The sequence below is a fragment of the Mycteria americana genome, chromosome 3, assembly GCF_035582795.1.
Source record: "Mycteria americana isolate JAX WOST 10 ecotype Jacksonville Zoo and Gardens chromosome 3, USCA_MyAme_1.0, whole genome shotgun sequence".
Taxonomy (NCBI): Eukaryota; Metazoa; Chordata; class Aves; order Ciconiiformes; family Ciconiidae; genus Mycteria; species Mycteria americana.
The window spans coordinates 74718178-74731371 of record NC_134367.1 but is presented as its reverse complement, the minus strand read 5'-3'; the positions used below and the strand labels follow the sequence as shown (position 1 = coordinate 74731371).

The window sequence follows — 13194 nt, the reverse complement described above, 5'->3', positions numbered from 1 at the left end:
AACAAACAGTGAAGGAAAAACGTTGATATCTCCAACTCACTAGGTTATGGCTAATTTGTAGAATTTTGTGTTGTAGTATACTTAGTGTGAATAACTTTGTCTCCATTTTAACTTGTGCAATTACTATTCAGGAGACATCTGCTTTAAAATCTTTGATAAAGATTTGGTAAATCTTTGGGATGCAGCAGTTTTATGCCTTAAGCTGACTGAAATTCAGTCAGCTGCTGTGCCAGATCCTCAGCAAGTTTAAATTGGCATATTTCAATTCACTGCAATGTAAACTGTATGAAGTTACATCACTGAATATCTGATTCACTGTTCCTAAGGTCTGTTGTCACAGAAACAGAGACTAGTGATAAATGAAAGATAAAATTTTGGGGGCTGGATGTACCTTCTTTGAAGAATATCAAGTTGAAAGATGGCATTATCCCTTGTGTCCCCAAAGTACTCATGCCAAAGAACAGAAGTGCTTTATTATTGATTATTTCAAACTTTTTTCCCCCTGAATTTCCCATTCCCTCTGGTTTTACAGTTCTGAAAGCTTTGTGGATTTGCATTAGGAAAAAATCTTTAAAAATACCTACTTTTGGTAGTTAAATTGATCTTGAATCACACTGTTATTAAGAAAATACATTTTGTGAATTTTTTGTTTAAAAACTCCATAAAATAGGGCCCGGTTTTTTAATGAAGAGGCTCACTTTTATTCTTCTTCAATAGGATGGTAAGTAATTTATATGTAAGACACATTGAAATGCATGTGAAAGTAGATTTTTGGCTTGTTCCATTTGGTTGGAAAAAATTATTTGTGGAATATGGCTTCCTGAACCAGAAGGTGTTCAGAATTTGATTTTTCCTTTCATTTGTATTCCTTATCCACTTTTGTAGACAGGAAAAAAGCAAAAAGGTCATCATATGTAAACTGCACAGTGTCTTGCAGTTTTCTGGAAGAGTAATTTTGGCAAACTCTTTTGAGAAAAAGATTATCCCGGAATAGTGTTTCTTTGTAGCTCTGCCATTCAAGAGCCTACGTGAATATTCTTGATCATGATGAATTCTTTAATACAAGTTATGTCCAATTCCACTGAGAAGAAAGCTCTTTTCGTTCTGTTTGACGAAATGTTGAACAGTAACAAAGCAAGAAAAATCTAATCCATCAGATTAGGTTTGCTGTCAGAATTTGCAATGGCTGCTAGATATTTTAATAGACTGACCTGACTGCTGTATTCAGAAATCTTAGGCAGAACATTCTGATTTCTCTTTGTGGCTTCTTCAGCATCAAGCTCCCTGGCAATGCTACTTTCTAGAGCAGCAGGGTTAAAATCGCCACGCTCTCCCAGTGACATAAACACAATACACTTGTTCTTTAATGTTCATGTTTACCTCAGTTTTCTTAATTCAGTGCCATCCTTTATATATGCAAGCTCAGTCTTACCTTCTGCTTTACGACTGATATGAGCCTATTTAGTTTGCATGCTCTGTTGTGTGCTTTTTTCATGTTCCCCACAAATGTTCCAGACTGTTGTGTCATAACAAGCTTTTTCTTCTCCTCATTCTAATCCTTTTTGTCACATGTTTTGTAAGCCCAGTGAATTGGTATTAAGTCAACAGGAGGGCTAGGTAGAAAATACAAAATTCTATTTTCTTTACAAATTTTATAGTTTTGAAAATTACTTCCATCTGCACAAAATGAAAATTCCCTGCTATTTTTTTAGGGAAAAAAGTATACATGAGATATGAGGCACACGAATTAGAAAAGGGATCTGAGCTCTCAGTTTAGACGTTTGTGGTATAGAGAATCTTTATGTTGGGCCTGCAAATATCTACTTGCTTATACAGAATGGGGCAGCTCCAACATTAGAGACTGAATAAAAGAGAAGCCGAGTTGGTAATCCAGTATTTTTAAGCCATTCCTGTACCTTAGTCCGTGCACAACTTTGCTACTGTTTGTTCTTTTGTACCACTGCATTTTTTCAAAAGCCACCTCTGTTACCTTCTCCCACATCACAGCTAAAACTAGAGCTGATATTCCAGTTAGTGAAAACAGTGACTCAGGAGTAGGCAAAAATGAATGCATCCAAGTGACTATAGATGCAAAACCCTTTGATGATATAACTCTCAGGTCAACATCAAACCTAGAAATTTAATACAGGGTTGGATCTTAAGAATATTTTAGTTGTCTTTGTCATTTTGGAGGTGGATTTGAAATGGCTTTTTAATCTTAAAAATGACATATTTGAAGCTTCACCTGCAATTATATCCATAGAGCTTATTTTTGGAAGAAGACTAGTGTTTTTTACAGAAAAACTGGCGTGAAAAGTTTTGCCATGAATCGTTTCTACAATAGAAAAGGATACTGATTTTATAAAAATATCAGATAGGTTTTAAAACGTATTATTTGGTGGCTTTGAATAAAATAACGATGTGGCTAATGTTAGGAGGCTGAACAATATAAATGAATCCTTGAAAGTAACAAGATAGCTGTAAATTTATGAATTACCATTATTTTTACAATTATGTGTTAACGATTGTAAAACCTAATAGATGATAAATTAGATTTTTAAGTTAACCAGTGAATTTTCCTCACATTTTGTGTTCAGATTTCCCATTGATTGCAGGAAGAACAAAAACTAAATTCTCCCCGAATCTAACTGTGGGCATCCTTTCATGATTCACGGCTGGATCCAAGTCTTTTTTTATTTCTTTCTTTATTGGATACGGTGGCAGCAGAGCTGACCTTTCAGACAATGTGTGTTCATTAAGGATGAAAAATGCTTTTAGTTTCTCTTTCTGTGCCAATGTCTTCGTTGCTGTAACCGAGGCAATAGCATAACAGAATGAGAACTTCCTTGACACTCCCAGTTGTCTCAGAATCAGTGAGGTTTAGGTAGACAGACACATCCCGTCCCATTAGAGAAGCAGACAGCTTTTGACTATGTTTGCGCTCCAGAAACTGAGTAAATGAGCCTACAGGAGACTCTACACAGCTGTGGTTAGATTGCTTTCACAGCTCAAACTGGCTTAAGTAACATTACTAAGCATCCAGATTTTCCAGGGTACGTTCTTTTTCTTTACTGGAAATTCTTTTGAAGCAGTTTTTGAGGATTTTCTGTATCTCTCCAGGCCTTCCTGCTGCCAGCTGTTAATACCAACAAAGTAGCTCTATAGTAAGCTGCCACGTGTCCATACTAGAAGCATGGATCTTGTGTACTGTCCATGAACAGTAAGTCTGGCAGAAAGTGCTGGAGTCGTAGTACAAACATTACAGTCTCCAAGGCTTGATCTGATACTTTTTATACTTTGGACATGCCTAGGATTTCTGAGAAGAAACTTGATAAATTGTACAGTTGATATGTACCTGTTTGGTAAATCTTGTGACTCCTACAAGAAATTTGGCAATATTGGAATCCTGCAAGTTGTAGACTCCCATGCAGAAATATGACAGCTCAATGCATGCATACTTCTGAAGTCACAGTTTAAGGGAGAGAGAGAGTCCGCGTATTACTAGAGATTTTTCAGACCTAAATATTGAGTCGTGACTGTCAATGTCACGTGACAAGTGATCACAGTTTGCCTTTTGTTTTCCACAGTTGTGTGTACAGAAATCTGGAAACAGGAGCTGAAATACTACACAGGCAACTGGAAAATCCTGTTGTGTCCTTTTCAGCTCATTTGCTCTAGAAAAGCAAGAAATTAATCTAAAAAGGGACATGTAAGATGTAATATATTTCAGCTACCAAATTGTTCAACCAACTGTTAACGATTTCAACAATGTATGTATTTTTCTCTTAGTTGCTGTTTATAATAGATCTATCCCCAGCTTTGACTCATGAACATTCTTTAAAAAACCCACAACAGATTTGGAATAGAATTTAGGATTTGTGCTGTGCAAAAACGGGACTTTCAAATTCTCTCAATAAACAATACTGCAGCTAAATTATAAGTATTAAATTGTTTGGTACTTCCTATTTTGGGACAGAGACTCTTAAATCTGTAGTTTATTCTCTCAACTCTTTCCGAGTTAGTTCAGAGAAGACCAAACACCAAAAATTTTGACAGAGGTGAGATTCCTGAGCCTGTTCTGGGCCTGTGGAGGTGCTGTAAAATGCCGCAGGAAGACTTTTCCTGCAGCTAGGAATTAAAGTAGAAAGCTGTAAGGCTTTCTTCTAAGGAAGCATTCGCAGATCCCTTCATATTGTGTATGCAGGGTAGTCTGTAATAGGAGGCTTGAGGCAGACCTGGAGTTATAGCATAATTACCTTGTGCAAGCTTTAGGTCACTGTTGTGACCTGTCATCCAGTCTAACTTACTCAGCCTCTCTAAATTATGTCAGTCTGCCCATCAAAACATGTTTCTAGATTGTATTGAGAAAGCATAAAAGCAGCTTTAAGTCAGTATAGCTCCCACAACTCCTCTTTGAAAGGCAGAACAGAAAGTCACTGTGTGTCTCCAGATGTTGGCCAGCTCAATGCTATCAGTTTCAGCATTAGCGCCATTGACACATGTAAAGATGGGTATATCTGAGGAGTTTGGGTGGGGGGAAGGATGACAAATCTTGTTAAAGGGAGACCTGGGATGAAAAGAAGCTTGCAAATTTGTTTACAATAGCCTTTTTAGGCTTTGATAGTTATCTTTGCGAAGGCAAAGCTAGTCCAGTTAGCCCATTAATAGTACCACATTCAAATAGGAAATAAGCTAGGAACTGTGGAATCTCTTTCTCCCACTCTCCCTCCCTCGTTTAAAAAAAAAAAAAAAAAAAAAAAAAGTGCAAGTGAGGCTTGTGTAGAGTATGTCATATTGCAGGTAAGAGGGCAGTCAGAAAGAAGGATGACTAGGCACGCATTTTTAACAGTATCAAAGATTTTAATCTCTCAAAGAAAAGCACCCTGTCTTTGCAAATTTAATGAGTGGACTTTCTGAAAGGCTGGCTAACTTGATTTCAACTTTAAAGGTAAGTGGATATTGCATTCATATTAGTTCAGCAGCTCTAGCTTGGAAATGGGATTGACCAGGATAAAGTTGTTTGCCAAAAACATTAAAAAAGAGCAGGCTACTTTTTATTTATGCAGCTGATAGAAAACAAAAGATGCTGTAGCAATCAGGCATGCTGTTATCGGTGACAGTTGTGTACACTTGCACAGCAAGAAATGCTTGTTGGAAAAGGAGCCCTCCATATACTTTCCAAGAATGGAAACTTAGAAGAGAAAAGAACAGGACTGGTTCTACAATAGGACTAATTAGTTCTTAGAATAGAACTTATTTTATTGTCAAAGAACAGTAATATCAAAGAAGATTTTTTTAATAGCAGAGGAGTAGGCATGTGGAACAGCTTTTATCCCAGACTCCAGATCACATGTAATTCTCTAGAAAAACATCCGTCTGTCTATTGGTGATGTATATGTAGGTATTATGATGAGTTTTATTATTTCTATTTTTCTTAAAAAAAAAATATACTACAATGATAATTTACTAGTTTGTTTCTCCATCTCAGGAAGGACTGCCCCAAACCCAAGTATTTTCTTTAACAAAATAATGCAAGATTATAATCACCATTGTTGGTTTTTGGTTTTTTTTTCACCATATAGGAGACCACCCTCTTTTGGCAGCAAAATGCAGAGAGACCCAGTAAAGGTAAGTGTCTTTCAAGTTTATATTCAGACTTCTACCATTCCCATATTGTTTGGCCTCAATGTTAATCCTCATGTACAAATATCAACAGTCTTTTTTATGGGTGTTGGTTTTATGGGAAAAGATTTCAAAGAACTAGTAATAACATGTATAATTACATAGAGTAGAATCTTCAGAGTGGTATTAAAAACCCCTAATTTACAAGAATATTTTGAAAAAATAACACTTCTTGTAAGTTACTCTCCAGTAAAATATACTGGGTTTTGTATACAGAACTCTTTTTCTAATCACTGTGAATTATACTTTTTTTTTTCTGAAATAAAAGGCAAGAAAAAAGTACAACTTCCATTTTAATAAATGTTACTTTTTTAATGTGTTTGAGATTAGTATTTGAAGACTATTCAGACTGAGTCATTTTTTCAAAATGAGTACTTCTTTGTTTAAGTGAATGTTTTAAGGATTTGGTCAAGAGAAGTTAGTAAGAGCCTTCTTTTTAAAAGAAGTGACCAGATTTGCTTGGTGCACAGTGAACCTCTCCTAAAACTGACTGCTAGTAATCACCTTTACTTTTACCAGAGTTCTGAAAGTAAATCTCAGAGCAGAAGAACATGTGAAACGTGAATAGGACTCATGTTTTATTTACACCATGAGTCATACATGTGATACTCACCTTGGTTTTGGTTTTCAGCTCTTCAGTCCATGTAGAAGCCTATGCAATGCACCTTTGCTTTTTAAGCATTTCTGAGGGTTGATTCTCATGGTGGGGAAAAGGCATAGAATGTCATTTTTTAAAACATTTTTTATTGGATCCCCTCTTCCACTGTAACTGAGAAATACAATAAATATCCTCTCAGTTAAATCATGTGCACAACTTCCTAACTTCTACAGTAACTAAACCCAGTAATTTTACCCAAGATGTTTAGAAATTTTCACAGTTTTTAACATTATGGAAAAATGTGCAACCTATCAACCATCTCTGGTAACCCTCAAATAGGGTAATACAAGATAAGGTTATAAAGAGGGGAGGGGGGAAACCAGCCAAAAACATGGATCATACTACAAGTATAATGAAGAGTGAGAATACATTTATGATTTTTAAATATCTTGAAGCAAATGTAAATTATACTTCTCCAAAATCTATACTAATAAATAGTTTTGAAACAAATTTGGTAAACATATGTTCAGTACAAGCAAAGGATATAATTTTGAGGTTATAGTTTTAAGAACTGATAATAATTTCAAGTACTATAGTGCTTGAATGTCTTTTCTTATGAATTCTTATTTTTATTACTATCATCCCAGTAAAAAAAGAACCAACCCAGAAGAATCTCACTGTATTGAAATGCTACAAGTTAATGAGGTGGAACTATGTCCTTCAGTTATTCTCTCACAGCTCAATGCCAAAACCTAATAGAAATATAGTAGTTTGTAGTAGATGACTCTAAGCCTGCCATGAATATGTTGGGATTTTTGTAGCTGTCACTATTAATTGATTCTGAAGTTAGTGTATCTCAGTAGCCAGATTGCCGTCTTTTCTGCTTACTTAAAAGTCTACTCAAGAAATGCCCATTGAAGAAAAGCTCCCATAGAACAACCAAGGAGAAGGACGAAGTGGACATATTTCCATCCTCTGGCCTATAATACTAGTAATTCACATTATTACTGTAACAAAATCCTTTTTGCTCAGGTTCTCTTCACAATCTCCAGGACATCTCAACTCATATGTGTCATTTCTCTATGCAAAATCCATTTAATTCTGACTTTACCTAGAAAATATTACTAATCATTACAGGATTCAAAGACTGGAGCTTTATGCTCCTATTAGGTGGTACAGGTATGATTGCTTTTCTTTAAATAATACAATTCCTTTTAATGTCTTAATTAGTAACTAAACTCATCTTCATAAAATTATTTTTAAAAGAAAAAAAATCATTGGGAAAGGTGGCATAGTAATATATCTTGTTTTAACGCTTTGCATTGTGCCATGCACTGTAGGTTATGAAGGTTACTTCATATTGCTATTACTTCAAAACAATTCATTATGAGTCTGTCAACTCCACAGAATATCTGAGAGCATGAATCATGAACCAAAACTGAGAAAAACAGAGAAATCTTTTAACAAATGTTTTATTTATGAGTATGGGGGGTTTAATAAACCTTTTAACATGGCTAAAAATTGCTCAAATTTTGCAAAGTATGTGAATGACAATTCAATAACTTTATCTCTTCAGAGTTTGGTTACAGGTCATTAGACAGTTAAATATATGAATAGTCTAATGTCAGGAAAGTTCCTTCTGTTCACTTGAAGTGGATTTGAAACACATTCCTATTGAGAACACTGATATTTTACAAGTAAACTCATACATATAAACTAATCCTTTCCTAGTTAAATAATTGCTTTTCAATATTTCAATATCTTTTGGTTTAGGAATCTCTGTCCTTTTATGTTTGTTTAAAAAAAAAAGAATTTTAAAATATTCCCACTAAACTACCTAGGCTGCTAAAGTCCATTGAAATGTTGCACTATTGAGGTTCACCAAATACAATGAAATTTTTTTTGTAAAAGTATACTGCATCACTGTCTTTCCCTAGAATGTCCTCAGAGTAGGAAATCATAGCTTTGCAAATCTACCAGAACAAAAAATTTGTCCTAAATCATATAATTACACTTAATTGTGCTTTGTTGTAAAATGAAAATTCGTACATTTACACTTCTTCTGTCTGTGTTGTTGTTACAATAAAGCAGTTATATTCTCAAGATAAAGTGCTTTCCTATGATTTCCAATTGCTTGTGGTGCAGATACTGGACCTGATGGAAGTTGTTTGTAGTATCATGTTATTCCCATGATTATCTGTTATCTCACAGGAATCTTGCTGTTCCAGTATTTGTCCAGAGACATAATGAAACTAAAATACAGGCTGAAAATGACAAAACCAGAAAGTGAAATTTCAAATGAGCATGCTGGAATTAAGTATGACATTATTATACAGTGTATACAGGATATATTGAAGTAGTACACAGTAAGGTGGAAAATTTCTTTGATCATGTGGACAATCTTTATATTTTCCATAAAAGTAGCTAGAATTTGACATTCTGTTAAAGTGGACCTGAAGTTGATAGATGATTTAAAGTTGAAAGACATCTTTAAATGTAGGTTTTCTACCATGAGTTTGAAGATTAGCAAATGTTTTAAAGAAAATATTAAAAGTGATCAGTCAGTTACCTTCAGCTTTGCAGCTGATAGGTTGAGTTACCTTCAACTATCTTGATAGTTGGTTGGTTGGTTACCAGTTGATAGGTTGGTTACCTTCAACTTTGCAGCATTATTTAACACTTTTTTGATAAGTGATAGGTTGATAGGTTGTTACCTTCAGCTTTGCAGCATTAATTAACACTTTTTTCATAATGAAAATGCAATTTGATTTAAAGGCAGAGCATATATGATACTTCTGTTTCTTTGTACGATTTTTTTCATCAACACCCCCCACACCCCCCCAAGAAAAAAACCCCAAACCCTAAGCTAGTCTGACATGTTTTACCTGGATAAATTATCTTCCCTTTCAAATTCATCTACCCATTTGCCTGCATTTGAAATTTGGTTTATTGGCATTGGACTAAATAATCTGTAGTTGGTTAGATCACTTCTAATATTTTCTTTAAAACATTTGCTAATCTTCAAATTCATGGTAGAAAACCTACATTTAAAGATGTCTTAAGTACCATTTTGTGGATTGGAGATTTCCTGTGCCATTATCTCTGTGCTCTGTTATGGAAATTGGCTACAACCTTCATATTCGCTGTGTTAAATTCTTGCAATTTCTGCTGTAAATGGGAAATTTCCATTTTTGTACCTCTATTCCAATAAGCCAGCCTGTCTATCCCTTCTTACTGAAAACTGAGGCAGAGGACTCATTTCAATTTTGAACCATTTTGAACATTTTCTTTACAAGGTAGTGTTTTCTTGTGCTTTTTAATTTACTTGTCTAGCAAACATTTTAATTTGCTTATTACTGTTTTCTCCTAAAGCTAGTTCATGACTATGAAGAGCCAGATACAAAGCGTCCAGATACTGAATAAATGTTAGCACTGAAAACTGTAGTCAGTTTCATGAGAGGGGCTTGATTTCCATCTAAGCATCTCAGTAAAGAGCCAGTCCTTGAAAAATTATGAGCACTTACCAAAAGTAATGACAGCATTTGATGCTAAACTGTCTTAAAATGTGTCTTCTCACTTTCTTGAGAACATTACTCTTTCTAATAATTTTGGGGGGTTCATGCAGTACAGTATTTTCTTACCATAAAACCAAGGATTTTTATGATAAGCTCTGCTAATCGGTGTTCATTTGCTACTCTTTCTTTTTTCCGTTTTTGGATTAATTATTCTAGTTTGTATGCTGCTTTGCCTTAGTTATTGATCTGTTTTTATTTGTCTTCTATTTTTTGCTACAGTGCCTGTTTTGTTATTAGTTCTGTACTTGAATGGTTTCCCTTATTCATCAAGTTACTTTTTTTCTCTTAAGCTTGATTGTAACATTAATCTTTGTTGCTTGAGTTCTAAGTAGCATAAAATTCTTGAATTCAAGTATGCTGTTCCCTTTTATGAAGCTCTCTGCAGTGTTTAATAAGCTCATATTATATCCCTCTGTATTTGATTAGTATTTGCATTTGTTCAAGTAATAAATTATATGATAATTATGGATAATTATTTGCTGAAATTCTCTCTCATATGTCAGTTTTAAAATACTATTTTATACTGAACATCTCTTAAGATTTGCTTCAAATTTATTTATAGTTTTATTCCATAAGTTATATCTTCATTATATCACCTAGTGTTTGTGGTTTCTTATAGCTGGAAATGGCACTTCTTGCGTACAAGGTAAACTATAGTTAGCAGTTTGATTTACTTTTTTCTTATAATTGTATTTCTGTATGATGCCAGGAAGCTGTGAACAGCACTGTCTTTGGAATGCATAGATCAAAAAGGATAATATATGCTTTTTGATGACATTCTCAGAAGATTCTCATTATTTCTTCAAAGAGAAGTGGGGAAACTTCAGCCATTTTGTTGACACTGGTTTTGCTTTCCTTTAGCTGCACTGGAAGAGCTGTCTCCCCTCTGATCGCAGTCCACATATATAGTCAACAGAAAGGTTTATGTATTGACTTTTAAATAGGGTGGAGCATATCTTCTCTTTGAAGGCTGCAGAGCTCTACTGACCCTGTTGATCCTGAAGAAGGTTTATTGATAGTACTCTAGTACTCATGTTCAGAACGAACAAAGAGCAACACTGAGCCACAGGAAGATGATACTGGGCATAGTTCTGCTCTGGTGACCCCTTCATCATACTCTCTGTGATATACACATTTGTAAGCCATACACTGTGGTTACTTCACTGGAGGCCTAAAACCTATGTTAACTTAAATCTAAGAAAAAGCCTAGATTTTACAGCTTTCAGGTAGTTTTTCCATAGTGTAAGGAAGAGAAAAAGGTCTTTGGTGCATTTCCTTACACTACATTTCTTTCAATTCTTGAAAAATTAGTTGCTAACTAATTTAGAGCCACCTACATCTTATAAACTCATTAGTTATCCAGCACATCACTGTGTGTCTCGCTGATCATGAAGTATTACAAAGCACATTTAAATATAAATAATGTATTTTTCTAATTAGCTTTCTCATTTGTTATACCTTACCTGTTTGAATATGACCTCATCTTTTTCCTCAGCAAACATTCTGAATTAATAGCTGTTTATGTTTGAGCTGTTCTGTTCTATTGTCCTCAGCTGTTCTGAGCTATTCTCAAAACTTCTTTTTGGGACAGATAAACATCTTCAATAGCTATTCATATGAATCTCACAGAGTAAAAGCAGAGAAAGTGACATTACAACACAACAACTTAAAAAGTTATTAAATGATTGCAAAATGTGTCTACATGACATTTCTGTGTTTATATTTTGGTATGAATCTGACAGTAGTTCTGATTTTCCTACAAGAAAATTAATGTAACGTAGTTCAAATCTGTTTCTGTTTACAAGTAGTTAGACTGACTTGTGTGAGTAGCATCACAGGAGGTACTCTCTAACTACTAGATGCAAGGATAGGTCTTTGTGTCCTCCACAATTCTGCGTGTGTTTTATTTTCAGTGTGTTGTAAAAATTTTATGATACTGCCCCATCAGCTTTTCACTGAATAGGAGCTTTGGACAAGGGGTTGTATTTTTCTTTATATAGATGACTTCAGGTTTGCAGAATTCGTATGTATGTTCACCTAACATGCTCATATTAAAGGTTCTAGCACACAGTTCAAAATGTGATAGTATGCTGAGGCAGAATACTTAAGCAGTTGCAGATGTAACCAACAAATACCTATACAGAGTTGTCTCAGTCACCTTTTGAGCTCTTTAGGTTAGTGTTTTAGTTTTTATTTTTAAACTCTGAGATGTATGGAAAATATCCTGGTAATTTTAAGGTAATTTTTGAGTATAAGCATGATACTACTGTAATGTGCATATTGTCACTGTATTGACTCTGTGTGTCTTCTTATCTCTGCAGAAGAATTACATGATAATATCAGTTTTGATGCAAAACGAATGTCAGAAACAGCTGATACTGGTACGAACAGCCAGACAGGGGATAAATCAAAGGAAGAAATGGAGTCAGAAAGGACTTCTGTTTCCAGGGAAACCTGGATCAGCTTTGAAGACTTCTGTGTTTGTTTCCAGTAAGGAACAGAAGTTTGGGGTTTTATTCCATAAAGTATACAGTATAACAATGGTAAAATGTGAAATGTGACTATATAGAAACTGTATCTTCTCAACAGATCTTTGTATAACTATCCTGCCTTTCAGGGTAGTCCCAAGGCTACTCTTCCAACCAGACTTACTGTCCCTGTTGACAGTGAGTCTGTAGGTGCAACCCCAAGCTGTGTCTTGAGTATGTCCTCCAGAGTACAGCGGAGAATGCAACCACCAGCATCGTAAAGCGTATGTCAGACTGAAATGTGGGTGGAAGATGGTAGGTCATGGAGCATGCAGCCGTTAGGGTGCTCACATACCCAACCCATCAGCCACTGGGCAGACACAGTCTGCATCTGAACAACACAATTCTAAGGCAAAAAAAGTTGTTGAAGTCTTCTGTTGCCATCAGCACAGCTCAGCTTGGTCAACTAGGTGCTTTCTTTCCCTCCCTTTTCAATATAATTGCAAGACATTTATACTTCTGCAAACATAAAAAAGCTAGTGTAATTGTAGCATAATATCTTTAGCTTCCATCTTTCAGATTTAAGAAGCCTCGTACACTATAGATCCTTCAGAGAATCTGACATTACTGAGGGGAGTAATTATATCAGAGAAAATTCACCCAGGTTTTTTTCATTTGAATTTGTAACTGAGATTTCTTTGTGAAGCTTTTATTTTCATAAATGAATGGGGTTTTGAGCAGATATTAAACTCTGCTCCCTCTCTGAGGGAGAATGTATAACTTTTATACCAGCAGCACTACAGGAACTTTAGGAATAAAAGATCATATATCACTTTAGACCTTGTTAAAGCTTGCCTGTTTAATTTTACGG

General features: G+C 35.0%; 1 protein-coding gene across 1 annotated transcript in view; it reads left to right on the top strand.

Moving 5' to 3' along the window:
* Positions 1 to 13194, top strand: part of ADGB (androglobin) — a 128740-nt gene that overhangs the window by 52605 nt on the left and 62941 nt on the right. Inside the window, exons 14-15 of the mRNA XM_075497367.1 lie at positions 5583 to 5628; positions 12177 to 12345. Coding sequence (XP_075353482.1) covers positions 5583 to 5628; positions 12177 to 12345 — 215 coding nt within the window. The remainder of the gene's footprint in view (positions 1 to 5582; positions 5629 to 12176; positions 12346 to 13194) is intronic.